Genomic DNA, 23059 nt, shown 5'->3' on the forward strand with positions numbered 1-23059 from the left:
GGCCGTCAGCACTGGCCCTCCCCATCCTGAATGATTCTGGAAGCTTCTTCTCCCCTTCTGGAGGTGCTTGAGGAGGCCTGGAGCTTACGAAGAGCACTCTCCCCTGTGCCCCTCCCCGAGGGCCAGCCCGGGGAGAGTCGAGTCGCGGCTCAGACACACACGCTCCCACCCCTGCAGGGACACCCCCCCCGCCCCCGCCCCCGCCCCGCTGGGCACTGCAGAGCCTTCCAGAGAGCCCCGGAGAGCCCCGCCCCCTGCCGTCCTGCGAGCCCCTGGGAAGGGTTGTGCCCCAGGGCACAGTGGGTCTTCCTCCCCGCCAGCTGCAGAGCGGCCCCCTGAGCAGGTCCTGACCGAGGTGACCCCACTAAGGATGCAGTGCGCCCCTGCCCGGCAGCATCCTCCCCGCCTCCTGCGGCCGAGGTCCACGGTGCCTGAGACGGAGGCCCGGGTCTGTCTCTAGGGAAGCTGCAGGTCTCTCTCCCTCCTGGCTTGGCCTCCATTTTTGAGCATCTCCAGTGGACAGGAGTTGGGCTGGCAAGCCATGGCCGGGGTGGCGTCAGCACAGCCTGCCTTCTTACCTGGATCATGGAGCACACACCCCATCTTCAGCTACAGTGTGTGTCCAGAGGAAGCAGGCACTCCTGTAGTGCTGAGCCGGCCCTGTTGGAGCGGCTCAGGCCTTCCTGGGAGGAGCAGCGAGGGCGTCCCAGTGCCGGTTTGCTGAGGGCCAGAAGGCTGGCCTGCCGCTGGGTCGGGCTTACAGGGCGATGGACACTCATCGGCGGGTTCTCTCCCCTTCGCAGTGGGTGCTGACATCCCTTTGGAAACCTGCTGCGCAGATGGACAGCGAATGGCCACCCAGCACAGGGACTGCTCACTGACGTACTCCTCGGATTCGAAGGAGTGCAGGTACGTTGCTCACCGCACACCCTCCGTCTGCTGCTCTGGCCTCTGTGCTCCCAAGAACCTCACAGGATGGGACTCTGCCCCGGGCCTCTGTCCCCTTCACTGGGCTGGAAATAAGATCTGGTTTGCAACCCAGTCTGTCCCAGCTCTGCCATTGTGGACAAGTCAGCTTCCCTCGAAGAAAGCAGGCTGGCTGGGTGCTGGTGATCATGCTTGTAATTCTAGCTACTCAAGAGGCTGAGATCTCAGGATCATTGTGTGAAGGCAGCCTGGGCAGGAAAGCCCATGAGACTCTATCTCCAATTAACCAGCAAAAGACAGGAGTGGGGCTGTGGTTCAAGTGGTAGATTGCTAGCATTGAGTGAAAAAGCTGAGGGACAGCTCAGCCCCCGGGAGCTGCTGAGTTCAAGTTCCAGGGGCAGCGTGTACACGCGTGTGTGCACACACACACAATGATCCTTTATGAGGCACCTACGCTGCACTCTGCGTTGGACACACATGATCACATTTCACCTTGTTTTGGGTCCTGTCTTCAGATGAGGAAATGGGGCTTTCCTCGTGTACACAGCTGGCCAGCAGGGATGTCAGGATCTGAATCCCTTCCTGCCAGCCAGGAGCAAAGCGTCCCGCGTACAATGCGTGCTGTTCCTTGGTGCTGCGGCTGCGGGGTAGAGGGTAGAACAGCCAGTAGGAAGGCTCAGAGGCTGTGCGGATTGACCAGGGAGCAATGCGGGGCCAGGGAGGCGGGACGGGGTGAGGGGGCTGGTGGGGGCCGCTTGTCCAGCCCTGCGGCCCTGGTGGAGGCTGATCTGGAGTGGGCTGAGGGGCTGCGGCGGGGTGAGGGGGCTGGTGGGGGCTGCTTGTCCAGCCCTGCGGCCCTGGTGTGGGCTGAGGGGCTGTGGCAGGGTGGGGGGGCTGTGCAGGGCTGTGTGAGGGAGGGAGTCATTGGCAGTTGAGGAGCCAAGGGGAGCCGTGGGTGGTCGGAGCCGCGGGAGCCTGTGGAGGCGGAAGAGGCCTGTGAGGCGGGTGCCAGGCTATCACTGCTGGAGCGGAGCGGGTCCCCAGCAAGATCAGGGCCTGCTCCACAGCTGTGCTCTGGGCAGCCAAAGAGATGGTGCGTCTGCGTGAGAAATGGGTGCTACCGAGAGGAGTCTGGGTCCCGGGGGGCTGGGGGCTGCTACATTGCACCCCTGGAGACCCAGATGGGTAAGGTAGCAGTATTAGGGAGGGTCTGGGCCAGGGGGGGGGCGGTCAGAGGGCTGGGTGCCAAGGCTGCATGCGAAGCCCAGGGACTGGGGGCAGTGGGCCAGCCTGGCACCCTGGGGTCCCTGTGTGGCCAGCGCCCCTCTCCCCTGGGACTTCCACCCCAAGAGAGCATGTGGGACAGGTGAGTGCATGCTTTCAGCCTCATAAATCATGCCCAGACGGTTCCTGAAGACTGGCTGGTGTGCATGTGTGTGCATGCACACGTGCGTGCATGTGTATACATATGTTCACACTGGTCCTGGGGCTTGAACTGGGGGCCTGGGCTCTGTCAGTTAACTTTTTTGCTCAAGGCTAGTGCTCTACCACTTGAACCACAGTCTACTTCTGGCTTTTTGGTGGTTAATTAAGAGTTTAAGCAGTGGGGTGCTGGTGGCTCACGCCTGTCATCCCAGCTACTCAGGAGGCTGAAATCTGAGGATTGCGGTTCAAAGCCAGCCCAGGAAGAAAGTCCCTGAGACTCTTATTTCCAATAAACCACCAGAAAACCAGAAGTGGTGCTGTGGCTCAAGTGGTAGAGCGCTTACCTTGAGCTGAAGGATAACACCCAGGCCCCCAGTTCAAGCCCCATGACCTACAAAACAAAAACAAAGCAGGCAGGCAGTGGTGGCTCGCACCTGTAATCCTAGCCACTCCAAAGGCTGAGATGTGAGGATCATGGCTCAAAGCCAGCCAGGGCTTAGACTCTTTTTTTTTTTTTTTCCTGTCAGTCATGGGGCTTGAACTCTGGGCCTGGGCACTGTCCCTGTGCTCTTCAGCTCAAGGCACTTGAGCCACAGCGCCACTTCTGGTTTTCTGGTGGTTTATTGGAGATAAGAGTCTCAGGGACTTTCCTGCCCAGGCTGGCTTTGAACTGCGATCCTGAGATCTCAGCCTCCTGAGTAGCTGGGATGACAGGCGTGAGCCACCGGCACCGGCTGGTTCCTTGATTTTTTTTTTTTTTTTTGGGTCCGGTCGTGGGGCCTGAACTCTGGGCCTGGGCGCTGTCCCTCAGCTCTTCAGCTCAAGGCTAGCGCTCTACCACTTGAGGCTTTTTTCTTTTTGCTTATGTGGTGCTGAGGAATCGAACCCAGGGCCTCGAGCATGCAAGGCAAGCGCTCTACCACTGAGCCACCTTCCCAGCCCTGGTTCCTTGATTTTTAAATGGGGTTCCATGGAGCCTTTGCGATTCTTGGGAACCAGTGGCCAGTGCCACCGCCTTGCCGCTCTGCGCTCTCTTCCCTCCCAGGGCCTCCAGGCTATTCACATGTTTGGGGGAGACCACCAGTAGTCCCCTGGATCTGCCCAAGGCCCCCCCCACAGGGAGCAACAGAGAGGGGGTGGGCCACCAGAGCTGGGCCAGCGTCCTTCTGGCCACGGCTCACGGGATGACTCTGCCGCATCCTGTTCCAACCACTAACTCCCCTGGGCCAGCCGCACATAGGCAAGGACGAGCTGTGTGTGTGTGTGTGTGTGTGAGGAGGTGTGTGTGTGTGTGTCTGTGTGATGGGAGGAGGTGTGTGTGTGTGTGTGTGTGTGTGTGAGGAGGTGTGTGTGTGTGTCTGTGTGGCAAGGACAAGGTGTGTGTGTGTGTGTGTGTGTGATGGGCAGAGGTGTGTGTGTGTCTCTGTGTGTGTCTCTGTGTGTATGTGTGTGTGTGATGGGCGGAAGCTATGCTGTGTGTGTGTACACGTGCATGCGTGTGTGTGTGTGTGATGGGCGGAGGCGTGTGTGTGTCTGTGTGTGTCTGTGTGTGTGTGTGCATGTGTGTGTGATGGGCGGAGGCGGGTGTGTGTCTGTGTGTGTGTGATGGGCAGAGGTGTGTGTGTCTGTGTGTGTGTGTGTATGATGGGCAGAGGTGTGTGTGTGTGTGTGTCTGTGTGATGGGCAGAGGTGTGTGTGTGTGTGTGATGGGCAGAGGTGTGTGTGTGTGTGTATCTGTGTGTGTGTATCTGTGTCTCTGTGTGTCTCTGTGTGTGTGTGTGTGTGTGTGTGTGAGAGAGAGAGAGAGAGAGAGAGAGAGAGATGGGGCGAGGCTATCACAACAATGGGAGCCCGGTCCGGCCCTGACACTGAGTGGGGCTTCTCTGCCTCCAGGGCACTGTTGTCCCCGTGGTCTCAGGACCGGTGTGACATCCGGGCAGTGTGCGTGTCTGCGTGGCTTTGCCCAGTCCAGCAGGGGCGGACCCTGCTGCCCAAGCTGGAGTGCCGTCCCTGTCGGCAGGGCTATGAGTGTGCGTGGGGGGGCTGTGGAGCAGGGATTGGAGAGCTCTCCTGTCACTCAGCCCCAGGCTCCTCCCCTCAGGGCAGGGCCTCTCCTGTTCCCCTCCAGGAGGACCCAAGGGGAGGAGAGCCCCCCTGGGTGTTTGCCTGTTCCCCGAGGGCCTCCATACCCAGCCAGCACACAGTAGGGCGGCAGCAAGTGCTTTGTAATGATTTCTTTTTTATTTTAAGTAGTTGTGCAAAGGGGTTATAATTTTACCAGTCTGATTAGGAGTATGATGCATCTTGGTTAAAGTCACTCCTTCCATCCTTCCCACCAATCTTTCCCCATCCCCTTCCTACCCTCAAGTTATGTAGCTCAACTTTCACACGGTGAACTTTATCAGCTACGATATGCATCCGATGCGCGTGGAACATGAACTTGTGTGCGGCCTGCGTGGTGGAGTGCTGGCCTTGAACGCTCAGGCCTCGGCGCCAGCACACAACGTAAAATAAAGTAAAAAACAGAATCGCTGTGGCCAGCTCCGCACAGCATTACCTCACGTCCATGCCAGAACCCCACCCCCTCCGTTCCCCCTCTCCCCCTCCCCTCTCCCTCCCCTCAGCACCCACGAGTCTGACCCCTCCAGGGACCTCACGTCAGTGGAACCCCACAGGACTCATCCTGCTGCGACTGGTTTGTTCCCATGAGCCCCGTGCTCCTGGTGCACCTGTGCGGTAGCCCCAAACCCAGGGCCCTGGCTTGCCTGGGCTCGCAGCCCCGCCCCCGCCCCTGCGCTCACCCCGCTCGCCCCTGCCCTGCCCACAGGATAACCCAGGAGCAGTGCTGCCACAGCCAGCTGGAGGAGCTGCACTGTGCCACGGGCATCAACCTGGCCAGCGAGCAGGACGGCTGCTCCCAGCCGCAGGGGGGCAACACCAGCCTGGAGGCCATCTTCATCAAGGTGGGTGAGGACCCAGGGCTGTCCCCCTCCGCCCGGCTCTGGGGGAGCAGGGAGGCCCCGAGCTCCACCTGCCCCAGACCGCAGAGGTCGGGGCCGGGGCCAGGCTGGCGCCCCGTCCCCCCGGAGGCCCGAGCTCCCCGGCGAGCTGGCCCCCGCTCCCGGTGGCCCTCACTAAGCCTCCACACTGCGTGACGTCCAGCGAGGCCCACGCACCCCAGTGGCCTCTCTGTCCCTGCTAGGGTCCAGAGAGCTATTCCTGCCCTGAGTACAAACGGAGTTAGCGGCAGACCCCCGTCCCGGGGCCCAGGCGGGGGGGGGGCACGGCCAGGCACCCGGGGCCTCTCCCGGTCGGAGGTGCCGGGCTCCCGTGCCGTCACCGGGCTCTGCCGGTGCCATGCGCAGAGGGTGCAGTGAGGGTCCGTTGCAGTCAGGCTTGGGGGGAGCGGGGGTCCAGAGCCCCTGCCCACCGCCGCCGGCGTGGGGCCTGCATGGGGGCAGCCCTGGGATGGGCGCTGTGTGGGGCCCGAGGGCCGCCTGGCCGCCAGGCCCTCCGGGGTCCAGCGGCAAGGCCGGGACCTGGCCAGTGCCCTGTGCGTGGCAGCCAGCCGTGCCCGTGCCCCAGACCTGAGGGAAGGGAGCATGGAACAGCGTAGACCAGCCGCTGGGAACAGAGCGACTGTGCTCTGCCCCCAGGCGGGGGCCTCGCCCCAGAACCAAGGGCCCCTTCACCTCCACACACACCGGCAAAGCCAGGCCGCCCCTGGCTCCTGCTTCGGGCTTTCTGGAAAGTTCTGTGTCTTTCTTGGCACAACCATTTCAGATGTCGTAAGCTTCTCAGGGTAACCGGACCGAGACTCGTCGTGTGTCAGGCCCCAGGTCCCAGGTGTGGGAGGACTTTGGTGCGGGACGGCTCTGTCCTCCGAGCTGCCCAGAACATAGGTCCCTGCACCCCCCCAACCCCTACATCACCCCAAACCTGAGGCCACACGAAACGCCCTCCTCCTCCATCTGCCATGTGTCCCCGCTGTCCGGGGTGCATGGATATGAATGGGGCACCGGAGAGGGGTCCCCGGGACCCCATCGGCCCTCACCTGACTCCCCCCGGTTCGCAGAAGTGCTGCCACTGCTGCCTGCTGGGAAGAGCAGCGCAGGCGCCGGGCCAGGGCTGCGAGCCCAGCCTCATGCTGGGCTACCAGTGCGGGCTGGTGTTCCGCGCCTGCTGCGTGAAGGGCCAGGAGAGCGCCGACTTCGCCCCCGGGGACAGCGGTGAGCCCCCCTCCCCCCGCCTTGAGCAGCCAGGTGTGAGTGTGAGTGAGTGTGAGTGTGTGTGTGCACACATAACGTACTCTGGGCTCCACAGATAGAGCCAACGCTTCAGGCTTGGCTCAGGACCTTTCCTGATGGTCTCATTCACCTACCAAAGGTTCTTGTGTCACAATGGAAAACTCTGGAAAGATTCAGGCGATTTGGCCTCCTTCCTCCCCTCTGAGTTTTGTCTCCCTCTTTTCAAGGGAGGCCGTCTGTCTTGGGGCCGCGTGGCCCGTGGCTGTGAGGACCTGGCTCACATGAATTCATCTTCCATGTTTTCATTTGATTTTTTTTTTTTTTTGGTGCCCATACTAGGGCTTGAACTCAGGGCCTCTCACCCTGGCTTGGCGTTTTTGCTCAAGGTCAGCACTCTACCACTTGAGCCACATCTGCAGTGCTGGCTCTCTGGTGTTTACTTGGAGTTAAGAGTCTCACAGGACTTCTTCCTTCCTTCCTCCCTTCCTCTCCTTCCTCCTTCCTTCCTTCTTTCCTTCCTTCCTTCTCTCCTTCCTTCCTTCCTTCCTTCCTTCCTTCCTTCCTTCCTTTCTTTCTTTCTTTCTTTCTTTCTTTCTTTCTTTCTTTCTTCCTTTCTTTTTTGTTGGTCATGGAGCTTAAACTCTGGGCCTGGGCGCTGTCCCTCAGCTCTTTCGCTCAAGGCTAGCACTCTACCACTTGAGCCACAGCGCTACTTCCGGTTTTCTTGTGGTTAATTGGAGATAAGAGTCTCCCGGACTTTCCTGCCTGGGGTTGGCTTTGAACCTTGAACCTCAGATCTCAGCCTCCCGAGTAGCTAGGATGACAGGCGTGAGCCATACCCGTCTCTTACAGACTTTCCTTGAACTACAGTCCTCAGATCTCAGCCTTCTACATCTCTAGGATTACAGGTGTGAGCACCAGCTTCCAATCTTAATTTTTAGTGCTACTCTGATTTCAGATGTGCGTCTCAGTGGGCATTGGGCTCGCATTCCCTCTTCTTCCTGGGAAGTTTTCCGTTTTCTTGTGGTATGGGGGGGCGCTGACTCCACGCCTTGCACCTGAGAGGCCAGAGCTCCACTGCCGAGCGGCACCCAGCTCCCTCCTTGGCTCCTGAAACCAGTGATCACACACACACAGTCACAAGCCCAAGCCTTCATCCCTATCGGGGAGGATTTTCCGTGATTTATGTCTCTTGGTGTAACCACCTCCAGGCTTTTCTCCAGATGTTCGGAGTCTCCTCTTTGATCTGCTTTGATTCCGGCCTTGGCCTTGGACAGCGGCAGTGCTGTAGATCCCTTGGGAGGACTTCCTCCTCTGCGGGTCCGGCTGCCTCCTCCCTCCGCTGGCGTCTGTGGTGGGCCGGCTGTGTGCCGCGTAGGGTCACAGATCATACCCAGACCAGTGATGCCTGGTGAAATGAGTATGGAAGCTGAGAGCAAGCCCCAAGGGAGAGAAGTGGGGCCTGCTTAGAGCCTGCGGGGCGTACGCCGCCCATCGCAGGCCCTGCTGTGAGCACTGCTGGTCTGGGCCGGTGAGGCCCCCACCGCATTCTCTGACGCTGCCCAGCACTTGGCCGGGAGTTGATGACGTGGGCCAGGCACTGTGTCTACACCCTGTCACAGATTCTGTTCCCCACCATTTTTTTTTAAACAAGGTCAAAGTGCATATGGAGTTGGTGCCTGTGTCTCACGCTGCAATCTTCACTACTCAGGAGGCTGAGATCAGAGGATTGAGATTCAAAGCCAGCCAGGCAGGGAGGTCTTTATGACTTCAGTCTCCAGTTAGCACCACAAAGCCTGAAGTGAGGCTGTAGCTCAAGTGCTAGAACGCCAGCTTTGAGAGAAAAAGCTAAAGGAGAGTGCTTAAGGCTCTGAGGTCAAGCCCCAGGACACACGCGTGCATGTGCGTGCGCACACACACACACACATACACACACACGAATGTGGAGCTGTGTGCGCACACACACAGGAATGTGGAGCTGCGTGTGCACACACACACACACAAATGTGGAGCTGCGTGTGTACACACACATACACACACGCGAATGTGGAGCTGCGTGTGCACATACACACACACACAGGAATGTGGAGCTGCTTTTCAACTTTACATCTAGGCATTCCTGCAGATCTTCTCTTTCATAGAGTGATTTTTTTTTTCAGTCCTGGGGCTTGAACTCAGGGCCTGGCACTGTCCCTGAGCTGCTTTTTGCTCAAGGCTTCTTTTGCTCAAGACCAGCACTCTACCCCCGAGCCACAGCGCCACTTCCAGCTTTTTCTATGTATGTGGTACTGAGGAATTGAACCCTGGGCTTCATGCATGCTAGGCCAGCACTCTACCTCTAAGCTACCTTCCCAGACCCTCTCTTCCATATACACATATATAAATAAAATGTGATATATGATATATATATATATATATATATATATATATATATATGATAAACTGGAGTTGCTGTACAAAGGAGTTTCAGTTCATCAAGTCAGCATGCGTACAATGATGGGTGCTGATCAGTGTCACTCAGGAGTTTCTTATAAGCTGCAAGAGGACACACCTGGAATCATCCTGACTTGTTCTCTGCTCTCCCTTAGCTAAGGTTTCTGATGCCGATGAGGAACAAGAAGACCCCTATCTGAATGACCGCTGCCGAGGTGAGACCCTCCCGGGAGCCCTCTGGTGGTTAACAAAGTCCAAGGGCCAGTCAGGGCTTGGCCTCCCTCCACCCACCGCCCGGGCCTGGGAGCTTGTGGGCGGTGGCCAGCCCCCCACGCCCCAGCGGAGGGTCTGAGTGGGTCATCCCTTTGCCTCTCTAGGGCCCACACCTCCTGCCCCAGTCAGACCCACTTCCTCTCCCAGAGACATTTGCAGCTCTATCCGTCCTACAGTAAAACCTTTTTTCTCTTTTGTGGACATTTCCAGGCATCTATCTAGCTGGGTAGATCTGTCTGCCGCTTGCCCTGTGGCTTGCCCTGCGGCTTGCCCTGCGGCTAGGGTGTTAAGTGGGCAGCCAGTTTTGTCTCAGAATGACCTGGTTGGTGGACGGTGAGCGTGGCACCAAGGCTGGGAGAGGCAGGATATAAAACAGGTGGTGGCGGGGGCGGGGGAGCTGCAGGGGCCTCGTGGACTCCTGGCAGCGGCTGGCCCAGCTTCTGCATTCAGAGTGTCCGTCTCGTGGCCACATGCAGAGTGGGTGTCTGGGGTGGTAGGTGCCGGGGGTGCCCGGGGAACCCAGGCTGAAGGAGGCCGTGGCCGCAGCCTGAGCGGCTCATGGTGCCAGTGCCAGAGCCCGAGCCCGGGGTCTCCGAGGGTGGGTGGCCCTCGGGCTGCGCCCTGACACCGTCCTTGTGCTTGGGTTCTAGGTGGCGGACCCTGCAAGCAGCAATGCCGGGACACGGGAGACGAGGTGGTCTGCTCCTGCTTTGTGGGCTACCAGCTGCTGGCTGACGGCGTCTCCTGTGAAGGTAACCACGTGGCTGGTGGCCCCGCCAGGCACCACCCAGGTGCTGGTCCAGCCGGGATGAGGCCAGCCCGACTGCCTGCCAGCGCCCCCTGTAGTTTGCAGTGGGCAGAGCTCTTACCTAGGGGCCAATTTCAGGGGTCCAATCCCAGGGCGGGTCCCCCCAGACACCCCCCACCCCAGTTCCCCCCACACATCCCCCCACCCCGTCCCTCCCTTAGTCCAGGAGATGGGGGAGGGAAATGCTGCCTCCCGTGGGATTCTTGAGATCACATGACTGTAGAACCAGCGCCTATTCAAGAAGCAATAGGTGGAAATTCAGGGCTTGGTTTGGTGGCGCGGTCCTGATTCACCATCCCCAGAGCGCCTGTCTGCCTGTCCGAGCTGAGGACCTGATGGATGTGGGAAGTCAGCCCCATCTGGCTTCTAGAAGGTTCCTGCTGATAACGCTAAGGCGCTGTTGTTCTTGCCCGTGTCACCCTCATCTCTAGATACCAACGAATGCATCACGGGCAGCCACAGCTGCCGGCTGGGAGAGACCTGCATCAATACGATGGGCTCCTTCCGCTGCCAGCGGGAGAGCAGCTGCGGGACAGGCTATGAGCTCACCGAGGACAACAACTGCAAAGGTGGGCGCGGCCTCCTTCCGCCCGCGAGGGGTGGGTGTGCGGGGGGGGGGGGGCCGCGGGGGCTGGGCCACGGCGCTGCCCCCCGGTGGCTGCCTGGGGCACCACCTTGCTGTGAGAGGTGGTGGTGTACCTACTGTCTCCCGCCCAGGCAGGCATGGGGGTGGGGGGGTTCAATTTCTGATTAGCAGATTCACTTTCTCATGGTACCAAGCAAAGGATGCTGGTACATTTGGCTTTAGAGACTAGGGGCAGGTGCTGGTGGCTCACATCTATAATTCTAGCTACTCAGGAGGCTGAGATCCAGATGATCATGGTTTGAAGCCAACCACAGCAAAAAGCCCATGAGACTTCATCTCTAAAATAACCAGCAAAACGCTGGACTGGAGGCATGACTCACATAGTACAGTGCCAGATGAGTAAACTTAAGACCCTGAGTTCAAACCCAGTATATGAAAAGAAAAGAAGAAAAAGGGGCTGGGAAGGTGGCTTAGTGGTAGAGCGCTAGCCTTGAGTTGAAGAGCTCAGGGACAGGGCCCAGGCCCAGAGTTCAGGCCACACGACCAACAGAAAAAAAAAAAGAAAGAAAAGAAAAGAGAGAGAGAGAGAAAAGAAGAAAAAGACCAAAGATAAATTTTTGGTGCTCCCATATGTTTTCTACAAAAACCCAACCAATAAAAGGAAAATTTCCACACAACCATTTTTGCACCACAGTTGCTGGGCATCTGATTTCAGGCTTCCTTGAAGTTCAAAGCCAAGCCCCTTCCACTTCATCAAAGCAAACATTTCTGGCTTCCAGCCTTTGTTTGTCAAACCATAAATGTTATTGGGCAGATAAAACTCCGATGAGGAGCTTTTGGAGCGTGGTTTTCTACCCAGAGCTTTGAGCCTCTCAAAAGGACAGAATCCACTTGTATAAAAAATATTAATCATTGGATTATGTGAGGGACTGAAAGCCCGGCACACCCTCCGGACCTGCTCTGTTCTGATGGACTCCAGAGCCCAGGGCCAGGCCAGCTGAGTATACGTGTCTGAGCCTTTGATGGCTGTGAACTTCAAGGCTGGGCAGCCGATTGCATCCTGTCCTGAGAGACCATTGGACTGTCAGGAAGACTCAAGATGGAAACGATTAGAGAGACCGATTTGGTTTTGTTTGAGTTGTTTTTATTTTTCTGTAGTGTGTGTGCGTGTGCACACACGCGTGTGTGCGCAGGTGTGAGCTCGGAGGCTTGAACTCAGAAACCTGCTGCCGTCACTTAGCTTTTTCCACTCAGGGCTGGTGTTCAACCACTTGAGCCACAGCTCCACTTCTGCCCTTTCACTGGTTACTTGGAGATGAGAATCTCACAGACTTTTTCTTCTTGGGCTGGCTTCAGACTTCCATCTTGAGATCTCATCCTCTGGAGTAACTAGGGTTTCACTGACATTGAGCAGTATAGAGAGTGCTCATTGTCACTAAGATAATGAAAACGCTAGAAGCCAGGAAAATGCCTGGGTAATATTATGCAGCAGAGCAATTGCTTCATGAAAGTCTTGGTGTGGGTGGGCTTCAGGGAGAGAGCTTTAAGTCTTTAGCAAGTTGGCACAGTTTGGTTCACTATTTGAGTTTTGGGTTGTAGTCTAAGTTGTGAGTTGAAGTGATAACAGTAATTTTAAGAAGTCTGTCTTGTGATGTTGAAGTGCTGTAAGTGCCTGTGCCGGGACCCTTGCTAACAATCTCCTTTTTTTATGATGCACCAGATATTGACGAGTGTGAGAGTGGTATTCATAACTGCCTCCCCGATTTTATCTGTCAGAATACTCTGGGATCCTTCCGTTGCAGACCCAAGCTGCAGTGCAAGGGCGGCTTTATTCAGGACGCTCTAGGCAGCTGCATCGGTAAGAAGGCGCTCAGCCAGCGTGGGTCCCGGGGCCAATCCCGGGGGCCGGCCTATGGGATCTGAGGGGCGGTGAAGAGTTCGCACCAGGGATTGCAGACTCTGTAAAGGGAAAGACAGCAGGGGTTTTAGACACGCTAGGCCCTGTGTTCTGCGTCACCGCTCAGACGCCACAGCCTCTGTGTAAACAAATAGATGAGACCGTGTTTCAGTAAAACTTTATTTATAAACACCAGTGGCAGGCTGGGTTTGGTCTAAGAACAGTAGTTTGTTGTTCTCTGTCTAGATGGTAGAGCTTGGGTTTTGGATTCAGAGATCATCTGGTTTTGAAGCAGGTGGCCTAAGAAAGGTGACTTCCTCCATGTTTCAGTTTCCTTCCTGCCAGGCGCCAGGGCTCGGGCCGGAGGCCGGGACCCCGCCAGGCCTTGTGAATCGGCAGGTACACCGGAGACACCCGGCCAACGCCGCCTCCTGTCACAACGCCTAGTCTGTTCAAACTGTTTTATAAAAGTATTTGGAATTCAGCAGGCACTGACGGCTCACGCCTGTCATCCCGGCTACTCAGGAGGCCGAGATCTGCGGATCACGGTTCAGAGTCAGCCCTGGCAGGAAAGTCCACGAGACTCTTATCTCTAATGAACTACCAAAGAGCTAGAAGTGGAGCTGTGGCTCAAGTGGTAGAGCACTAGCCTTGAGCAAGAATGCTGGGCTAAATTACGATGCCCTGCGTTCCAGCCCCAGCACTGGCACCATTAAAAAAAACAACCCAGTAAGACAGCAAGCCGGATGGCAGCGGCACCTGGGGGAAGGGCAGATTTCCCCTTCGGACGGAGAGCTGGGTAGGACTGGGCAAGCATAAGATGTGCTTAGTGTTACAGTTTGTTACATAGATAGTTCACCATAATTTAAAGAGCTATTGTGTGGTGTCGGGAAGGCGGCCTGAGCGGAGAGAAACCCGGTGAACTCATGACTACCTGCCTCCCGGGCGGGCAGCTCAGGCCGAGCGCCAGCCTCTGCTTCTCCGTCTCCATCTCTGCTTGCTCGCAGCATTTGAACCCAGATCTGGATAGCAGATCCCACCTCTGAGATCAGAGAGTTCACCTCAAGCTGAGCTGCAGGGCTCACTAGTGAAGCCCTGTCCGCCTGAGGTGGCCCTGTCCCTCCTCTAATGTCTGCCTTATCTTTCCTAGATAAACTTGTGCTAATGGTCTCTCAGACGGCTCTGTTCTGGCCACTGTGTGGCTCTGAAGTTGCCTGTTAGTGGAGGGGTGGCCTTTGGGACAGTCCTGGCCGGCCCCCTCGGCCCCCTCGGCCCCCTCGGGCCCCCCCACCCCTCGTAGCTCGCACCCAGGCAGCTGAGCTCACGTCTGAGGCCTGCTGCGGGGCCCCTCCGTGGAGGAGGCTGCATTGAAATGTAGACTCACGGCAACATCAGCCCCGTTTTCCCCCAGGAGGAAAGTGTGCAAGTCTCAGCCCCTCTGGATTTTCTCTACTGTGTGCAGACTGTGCAGCTGGAGCCGAGGCGCAGGAACTGTGCCCCCCCCCCCCCAGGCCGAGGGAGCAGGGTTGCAGGGAAAGCCCCACGGAGCCCAGGATGAGCCGCCCTTCGGGGTTGTTCTGTTACGCACCGTGGACAGCTGCGTCTTGTTGTTTTGGGTAGCGGAGCTGGCTAGAGATCGCTCTGTCCCTCTTTAAGGTTAAGGTAGCGACTATGTCCAAGGAGAGACCATAGCAGAGAAGAAAGTCCCAGGGCCACAGTAGCTCTTTCCCCAGCCCAGATTCCCCCCTGAGCCCTGCCTGGTCCCCCTGCTCTGCACCCCCAGATCAACCTGGGCTGTAGTGGGGAGCGCTGCGCTGGCCCCTCCGGGAGCCAGAGGCCTCTGCCCACCGTGGGCCCTGGGGCAGAGGAGCCCTGCTCACAGGAGGGGCGGGGCGGGGGGAGGGGCTTTCCCCTGAGGGAATGGAGAATTTTCCAGAACTCTGGTATTGGTCACCTGAGGACGCTGAGGGACGGGGCAGAGCAGGACCTCACAGATCACTGGCCCAGTCCTCCTGGGGCGCTCACGGTCCTGGGGTGTTTGTGGTTGTGGGTGTTCACGGTCCCGGGGTGTTTGTGGTTGTGGGGTGTTCACGGTCCTGGGGTGTTTGTGGTTGTGGGTGTTCACGGTCCCGGGGTGTTTGTGGTTGTGGGGTGTTCACGGTCCTGGGGTGTTTGTGGTCCTGGGGTGGTCGTGGGGTATTTGTGGTCATGGGGTGTTTGTGGTTGTGGGGTATTCACGGTCCTGGGGTATTTGTGGTCGTGGGGTATTCACGGTCCTGGGGTGTTTGTGGTTGTGGGGTGTTCACGGTCCTGGGGTGTTTGTGGTTGTGGGTGTTCACGGTCGTGGGGTATTCACGGTCCTGGGGTGTTTGTGGTTGTGGGTATTGATGGTCGTGGGGTGTTTGTGGTTGTGGGTATTGATGGTCGTGGGGTGTTTGTGGTTGTGGGTATTGATGGTCGTGGGGTGTTTGTGTTTGTGGGTATTCACGGTCCTGGGGTGTTTGTGGTTGTGGGTATTGATGGTCGTGGGGTGTTTGTGGTTATGGGTATTGATGGTCGTGGGGTGTTTGTGGTTGGGGGTATTCACGGTCTTGGGGTGTTTGTGGTTGGGGGTATTCACGGTCCTGGGGTGTTTGTGGGTGTGGGTATTGATGGTCATGGGGTGTTTGTGGTTGTGGGTATTGATGGTCGTGGGGTGTTTGTGGTTGTGGGTATTGATGGTCGTGGGGTGTTTGTGGTTGTGGGTATTCACGGTCGTGGGGTGTTTGTGGTTGTGGGTATTCACGGTCGTGAGGTGTTTGTGGTACTGATGCATTGAAGGGTTCCATGTTGTATCAGCGCGCCTGGTCAAACCAAGTGGACAGGGACCTGGACAGCTGGGCATCCGGTACCTGAGAGGGGGAAATGATACAGTGATCGTCCTTTGTGTCTCCCTCTCCAGTCCACCCACTCACTCATTCATTCATTCATCTGTTCACGCATCCATTCATTTTCTACTCATTCACTCATTCATCCTTTCGTTAATTTGTGCATTCATTCCCTGCTCACTCATCATTATCTGCTCACTCAGCATGTTCTCATCCATCCACTCACTCATCTACTCGCTTCCACTTATTTATCCATCCATGTACTCCTATTCTCATTCATTTACTCACTCACTTATCCATCCACCCATTTATTCATCCACTCACTCATTCATTCATTCATTCATTCGGTCTTTATTGCCTGAGGTATGTGGCATTCTCAGGCCGGCAGAGGCCATGCAGGACTTGGAGGCGCCGTGACCACTGCGTTTATTCTCGCTGAGGAAGCGACCCTCGCTCTGCCTGTGAAAGGCAGAGGGTGGATGTCAACGCTCTCGGCCAGCTGATCTCAGTTGTGGCCCCTCAGCTGCAGTAGCGAGCAGGCCTGGCTCTGTCAGCGGCGGGCGGTGGGCTGGATTTGGCCGAGGGTTGTGATGGGTGGGCTGGATTTGGCCGAGGGTTGTGATGGGTGGGCTGGATTTGGCCGAGGGTTGTGATCTTGACGCGAGGGCCTCACTCGCAGTGACGGGAGGCAAGACCCCTAGACGCAGACCTGAGCTCTGCTGCCTCTGAGGAGTCAGTCTCTCTGGTTCTGGTTCCCTAGAAGAAGGCCCCAGAGGCCAGGCACTGGTGGCTCCCCCCAGCCCCTGGGAAGCTGAGCTCAGAGCATGGCTGCTCGGGGCGCTCGGGCAGAAAACCCTGAGAGACGCCATCTCCACTGCAGGAGCTGGGTGCGAGGGGTGGGTGACGTCCCACTTAGGGTGGACAGATGAAATGGGCCGGGCACAGTACAAGAAAAGGAAGAGGCGCGGCTCAGCATGAGGCCTGAGCTTAAACCCCAGCACTACCAAAAAGGAGGCCTGGCCATGAGTTCAAAGGCGACGCCACACACGAAAGTTTGAGGAACGCGTGTGAGTGCCGTGGGGAGGGGGGATTGGGGTTGGGGCTTGAGTGCTGTGGGGAGGGGGGGACTGGGGTTGGGCCCTCCGAGGAGGGTGGTCCGTAGCTGGCAGGGCGCTCTCTGGACGGAAGCTCCAGGAAGGCCAGCCCTTTCTTCCTGGCCTGGGACCCAGATGGGTGGCAGGAAGGTGTCTTTCTGAGAGTGCTCACAGTGCTGGGGCCTGGGGGACCTGGGGGAGGGGCGGGCCCTGGCAGCGGGGCCAGAGTGGCTGGTCTGCCAGTGAGCAGGGAGGGTGCTAGCCCCTTGTTAGGACTCAGGACTGCAGGTGAGGCTGGGGGCAGGCGGGACTTGGCAGTCACCAGAGGAGGCTGGAGCTTCTCTGGGTCTGGAGTGTTGTCAGCCCTGTCCACTGGGGTGGACACGCGTGCAGGATAGCCAGGCTGGTGGCCATGGGTGGGTTCTGGCTCAGTGACAGTTGGCAGTGTTGGAGGTCTCTGGGCAAAGAGTGAGTAGAGATGGGTATTGGAGGCTGTGTGTGTAGGGCTGTTAGAGGCTGCCACGCAGTCCAGGGGAGAGGGGTGTTGCTGCGGTTGTACCGAGCCAAGGGGAGGCTGGGAGCCTGGGCTGCCTGCCACGGCTAAGCACGCCGTCTCTGCTTGCTCCCGCTGCAGATATAAATGAGTGTTTGAGCATCAGTGCCCCGTGCCCCGTGGGGCAGACGTGTATCAACACGGAGGGCTCGTACACATGCCGGAAGAGCGCGCCCAACTGTGGCCGCGGCTACCATCTCAACGAAGAGGGCACGCGCTGCGTCGGTTGGTATTTCTCTCTAATAAACAAGCCTGGCATGCGCTTTTCTGTCTGCTTCGCAGCCCCGCCCAGTCCCTTCTGCCCTGCATCTCCTCCCAGCCCGTCCCTGGACTCAGGCCTTTCTTGTCTGGCCTGGGCGTGGCAGGGCTGGCACATGTAGCTCACGCCAAACCCAACGTGTCACACCTGCCTGCGACTCAGCTCTCCTGAGCCGGCCCGCTTCATGCGCCTTATAATCCGGAGGACAAAGGTCCTGCTACTTCACGCAAGACACAGGGAGCCCACCTGCTTGCACCTGTGCTCCGTGACCGGCCCTTCTGGGCTTCCCGGGGTTCGCAGGCTCCTTGTTCACAGCTCCCTCTTTCTCTTTGCCAAGATGTGGACGAGTGCGCGGCCCCAGCCGAGCCCTGCGGGGCGGGGCACCGCTGCGTGAACACCCCCGGCAGCTTCCGGTGCGAGTGCAAGGCCGGGTTCTATTTCGATGGCATCAGCAGGACGTGTGTGGGTACGTGGAGGTCGGGCAGGCAGCTCGGGGCCTGTAGCACTGGAAAGATGTCCGCTCAGCCATCGGCTCCGGACACCCAAGAACAAAGACCCCCACATCAGCACCCTCCCCCCCTGCTAGCTGCAGCTCTGCTGCTGGCCCCACACCCTGGCCTGGCTTTTGGGATGTCACCTCTCTCTCGGCAGCTGTCTGCTTGGCCTCAGACTCAGAGTCTCTGAGACTCCGGCCTGGGTCCACAAACAGCAACTGTTAGTGACTTTTCTCAACGTTGGCCTCCAACCTGCCCTGCCAGGGGTGGGGGGCAGGCTGGGGAGGTGCCATGGCCCAAGGTGCCCGGGAAGGTGCTCGGGAAGGTGCCCGGGAAGGTGGGCGGCTCCCTCCCCCTCGGGCCATGCCACGGTGGGGGGGGGCGGGGCACGGGCACACTGGGAGTGGGCAGGGCCCACCGTGTGCTGGGGACCAGTTCCCTGGCCCCTCTCCTGGGAAATGAGGCTGCAGGAGGGGGAGGAAGGGACCTGAGACACCCTGTGTTTCAGACATCAACGAGTGTCAGCGCTTCCCCGGGCGCCTGTGTGGCCACAAGTGCGAGAACACGCCAGGCTCCTACCACTGCAGCTGCTCCGAGGGCTTCCGGCTCTCCCCGGACGGCCGGTCCTGCGAAGGTGAGGGGCCTGCGAAGGTGAGGGGGCCTGTGAAGGTGAGGGGGCCTGTGAAGGTGAGGGGGCCTGCGAAGGTGAGGGGCCTGTGGCCGGGCCGGGCTCTTACCACTGCGGCTGCTCCGAGGGCTTCCGGCTCTCCCCGGACGGCCGGTCCTGCGAAGGTGAGGGGCCTGCGAAGGTGAGGGGGCCTGTGAAGGTGAGGGGGCCTGTGAAGGTGAGGGGGCCTGCGAAGGTGAGGGGGCCTGCGAAGGTGAGGGGGCCTGGCCGGGGCCCGAGGCCCGCAGCCTCGTCCCACTCAAAGAGGCAGCAGGAGGAAATTTGTGGGGGGCTGATGGACATCCCTTCCGCCCTGCTCAGAAGTAGCTGGAAACAGCTGGTGCCGGCGGCTCATGCCTGTCATCTGAGATCTGAGGATCATGGTTTGAAGCTAGATTAAGCAGGAAAGTCTGAGACTTATCTCCAATTATTCACAGAAAAGGCCAGAAGTAGAGCTGTGGCTCAAGTGGAGAGCACTAATGTTGAGCAAAAGAAGCTCAGGGACAGTACCTAAGCCCTGAGTTCAAGCCCCAGGACAAAAAGCACGTGTGCACACACACTCGCATTAGAAGCAGCAGGTAACAAATCTATAGGGCCTTGAGGCCAAAGACTGGAAGCCTTTTCTCTATAAGCCTCTGTGGTAGCTGTTTTAAGACTTCTAGCCATGATTGGTTGTTACTCTACTGTAACATTTTTGTGTACGGCTGTGTCCCAATAAAACTTTACTAACAAAAGCAAGTGGTGGGCCAGCTTTGACCTGTCATTTGCGAATATCTTCTCCAGGCAACGGGAGCAGAGTGACAGCCGGGGTTACTGAGTGGCGTCTGCGCCCAGAGCTTTGCAGTCGGGGATGTCTGTTGTCTAGGCTGGGCCCCTGTGCTGTTACCTACACAGGGAAAGCCCGGGGACAGGCTCAGATTTCCACTGGAGAGCGGGCCAGACCCTGGCTCCTGGTGAGGGCACTGTGGGAGCCTGGCGGCTGTGGTCCAGTGGAGGGCGTGGCCCTGGGCAGGCTGTGGTCCAGTGGAGGGCGTGGCCCTGGGCAGGCTGTGGTCCAGTGGAAGGCGTGGCCCTGGGCAGGCTGTGGTCCAGTGGAGGGCGTGGCCCTGGGCAGGCTGTGGTCCAGTGGAGGGCGTGGCCCTGGGCAGGCTGTGGTCCATGGAGGGCGTGGCCCTGGGCAGGCTGTGTTCCAATGGAGGCGTGGCCCTGGGCAGGCTGTGGTCCAGTGGAGGGCGTGGCCCTGGGCAGGCTGTGGTCCAGTTGGAGGGCGTGGCCCTGGGCAGGCTGTGGTCCAGTGGAGGGCGTGGCCCTGGGCAGGCTGTGGTCCAGTGGAGGCGTGGCCCTGGGCAGGCTGTGGTCCAGTGGAGGGCGTGGCCCTGGGCAAGCTGTGGTCCAGTGGAGGGCGTGGCCCTGGGCAGGCTGTGGTCCAGTGGAAGGCGTGGCCCTGGGCAGGCTGTGGTCCAGTGGAGGGCGTGGCCCTGGGCAGGCTGTGGTCCAGTGGAGGGCGTGGCCCTGGGCAGGCTGTGGTCCAGTGGAGGGCGTGGCCCTGGGCAGGCTGTGGTCCAGTGGAAGGTGTGGCCCTGGGCAGGCTGTGGTCCAGTGGAAGGTGTGGTCTAGAGGCTGTGGTCCAGTGGAGGGCATGGCCCTAGGCAGGCTGTGTTCCAATGGAGGGCGTGGCCCTGGGCAGGCTGTGGTCCAGTGGAGGGCGTGGCCCTGGGCAGGCTGTGGTCCAGTGGAGGGCGTGGCCCTAGGCAGGCTATGTTCCAATGGAGGGCGTGGCCCTGGGCAGGCTGTGGTCCAGTGGAGGGTGTGGCCCTGGGCAGGCTGTGGTCCAGTGGGAGGCGTGGCCCTGGGCTGGCTGTGGTCCAGTGGAGGGCGTGGGCCTGGGCAGGCTGTGGTCCAGTGGAGGGCGTGGCCCTGGGCAGGCTGTGGTCCAGTGGAGGCAGGCGTGGTCCAGTGGAGGGCGTGGCCCTGGGCAGGCTGTGGTCCAGTGGAGGGCGTGGCCCTGGGCAGGCTGTGGTCCAGTGGAGGGCGTGGCCCTGGGCCTGCTGTGTTCCAGTGGAGGGCGTGGCCCTGGGCAGGCTGTGGTCCAGTGGAGGGCGTGGCCCTGGGCAGGCTGGGTCCAGTGGAGGGCGTGGCCCTGGGCAGGCTGTGGTCCAGTGGAAGGCGTGGCCCTGGGCAGGCTGTGGTCCAGTGGAGGGCGTGGCCCTGGGCAGGCTGTGGTCCAGTGGGAGGCGTGGCCCTGGGCAGGCTGTGGTCCAGTGGAGGGCGTGGCCCTGGGCAGGCTGTGGTCCAGTGGAAGGCGTGGCCCTGGGCAGGCTGTGGTCCAGTGGAGGGCGTGGCCCTGGGCAGGCTGTGGTCCAGTGGAGGGCGTGGCCCTGGGCAGGCTGTGGTCCAGTGGAGGGCGTGGCCCTGGGCAGGCTGTGGTCCAGTGGAGGGCGTGGCCCTGGGCAGGCTGTGGTCCAGTGGAAGGCGTGGCCCTGGGCAGGCTGTGGTCCAGTGGAAGGCGTGGCCCTGGGCAGGCTGTGGTCCAGTGGAGGACATGGCCCTGGTCAGGCTGTGGTCCAGTGGAGGGCGTGGCCCTGGGCAGGCTGTGGTCCAGTGGAGGGTGTGGCCCTGGGCAGGCTGTGGTCCAGTGGAGGGCTGCCCGGGGGCAGGCTGTGGCAGGGTGGGGTCTTGCACCCAGAGTACAGCCAAGCTCTCTGCAGTGTATTATCCTGGAGCAAGGGGACAGGTAACCTGTCCGCTGTCCCCATGGCATGGGTGAGGACCCTGGGGCAGCCCGGACTGCTGGCCTGGCTCTGTGAGCCCGGAACCCCCACGGCCTAGCTCAGGTGGTGACCTGGGACCTCCCTCTCTCTCAGACGTGAATGAATGCCACAGCAGGCCCTGCAGCCAGGAGTGTGCCAACGTGTACGGCTCCTTCCAGTGCTACTGCCGGCGAGGCTACCAGCTCAGCGATGCGGACGGGGTCACCTGTGAGGGTGAGGCTGTCGCGTGCGGGAGGGCGGCGCCGCGCTGCGCTTTCACCCCACGGCGCAGAGCTCCGGAGCTGCGGTTTCCACACTCGGAGCTGGGGTGGTGGCTCTCCTCAGAGTGGAGGGGCGGGGAGAAGGAAGCCACCCACCCTCACGTTGTCCTCGACTTTCTTCTGGTTCTGAGGATTGAACTCAGGCTCTCCCACGTGTGGGCAAGTGCACAACCGCTGCTGCTATACCCGTGCTCCCTCCCCCCGCTTTTTTGTGCTATACTAGGATTTGAACTCAGGGCCTTACGCCCTCACTTGGCTTTTTGCTCAAGTCTAGTGCTCTGCCACTTGAACCACAGCTCTACTTCTGGCCTTTTACTGGCTATTGGAGTTACAAGTCTCACAGATCTGTCTGCCCAGGCTGGCTTTGAACGGTGATCCTCAGATCTCAGCTTTCTTAGTAGCTAGGACTACAGGAGTGAGCCAACCATGACCAGATAGCCCTCTTGTTTTCAAAATGGGGTCTTGCTGGATTACGGTTTTGTGATAACACACCCAGTTTAATCCTCTTTTAATCCGTGTGCAGTGGTAGAGACTTTGAGGCACAGGCCCTGGGCTTGGCAGTAGCACGTGGCTGGGGTCAGGAGGGCCTCAGAGGTCACCATATCCCTGAGACCTGGCCCTGGCTCTGGGTCCGGCCTCGTGGTCTGGCCAGGTCTCCGGTGGCATGGGCTATCCCCTCCCCAGGGGCAACTGAAGAGCACTGAGGAGCTAGCTGCAGTGCCTTCCCTACCTCCAAATCCAGAATGTTCCAACACCTGGAACTTACTGGATGCTTGCACAGTGGAAAATTCTATACCTCATTAGTACGGGTCCTGGTGCTCGAGTTCAGAGCCTGAGTGCTATTCTTGAGCGTTATACTCAAGGCTGGTGCTCTACCACTTGAGCCACAGCTCCACTTCTGGCTTTCCCACCTGGGTTGGCTGTGGACAATGATCCTCAGATCTCAGCCTCCTGAGTAGCTAGGATGACAGGCACAAGCCACAGTCAAAACAAGGGGGCCCTAAAATTACTGTATAGGGGCACCTCCAGTGTGGTGTATACGGAATGCATATAACAAAGACATTTTGTAGTGTGACTTGCCTGTATATCCAAAAATATGTCATAATGTAAATGGAGAGATTCCAGAATTTAAAACACCTGAAACACTTCTGGTGCCAACCATTTTGTTTGACAGATACCCAACCTGTATCTTCATGTGAGGAGTTTATTATTATCATTGTTTTCAACTTGTTCTCTATTCTCTATCTTCTTCCTACCACACACACTTCCCACTATAAATTTTCCATATGACTGTCTGGTTTCACCCCAGCCTCAGTTTCCCCTTCTAACATGATGGAGTCTGAAGTTACCAACACCTGAGGCTTTTGTTCAGTCTCCCTGTGCTGCGGCCTCCCAGCCCAGCCTGGCAACCCAGGACCAGGGAGCCCAGCTCTAGCCTGGGCAGTGTCCAGGGAGCCCGGGTCCAGCCTGGGCAGTGTCCAGGGAGCCTGCTCCGGCC

At 59.0% G+C, this 23059-nt stretch overlaps 1 protein-coding gene across 1 annotated transcript in view; it reads left to right on the forward strand.

Annotated features, from left to right (window-relative positions):
* The first annotated feature begins 809 nt into the window (after nucleotides 1–809).
* The window catches only part of Fbln1 (fibulin 1), a 55353-nt gene continuing 33103 nt past the window's right edge, over nucleotides 810–23059 (forward strand). The window contains exons 1-12 of the mRNA XM_013025710.1: nucleotides 810–909; nucleotides 5180–5315; nucleotides 6428–6581; nucleotides 9188–9247; nucleotides 9956–10057; nucleotides 10545–10682; nucleotides 12420–12557; nucleotides 17192–17335; nucleotides 17707–17835; nucleotides 18372–18460; nucleotides 18619–18655; nucleotides 21395–21514. Of these exons, the coding sequence (XP_012881164.1) occupies nucleotides 851–909; nucleotides 5180–5315; nucleotides 6428–6581; nucleotides 9188–9247; nucleotides 9956–10057; nucleotides 10545–10682; nucleotides 12420–12557; nucleotides 17192–17335; nucleotides 17707–17835; nucleotides 18372–18460; nucleotides 18619–18655; nucleotides 21395–21514 (1306 nt within the window). The 5' untranslated portion in view covers nucleotides 810–850. The remainder of the gene's footprint in view (nucleotides 910–5179; nucleotides 5316–6427; nucleotides 6582–9187; nucleotides 9248–9955; nucleotides 10058–10544; nucleotides 10683–12419; nucleotides 12558–17191; nucleotides 17336–17706; nucleotides 17836–18371; nucleotides 18461–18618; nucleotides 18656–21394; nucleotides 21515–23059) is intronic.

Source organism: Dipodomys ordii, unplaced genomic scaffold (genome assembly GCF_000151885.1).
Source record: "Dipodomys ordii isolate 6190 unplaced genomic scaffold, Dord_2.0 Scaffold87, whole genome shotgun sequence".
Classification (NCBI taxonomy): Eukaryota; Metazoa; Chordata; class Mammalia; order Rodentia; family Heteromyidae; genus Dipodomys; species Dipodomys ordii.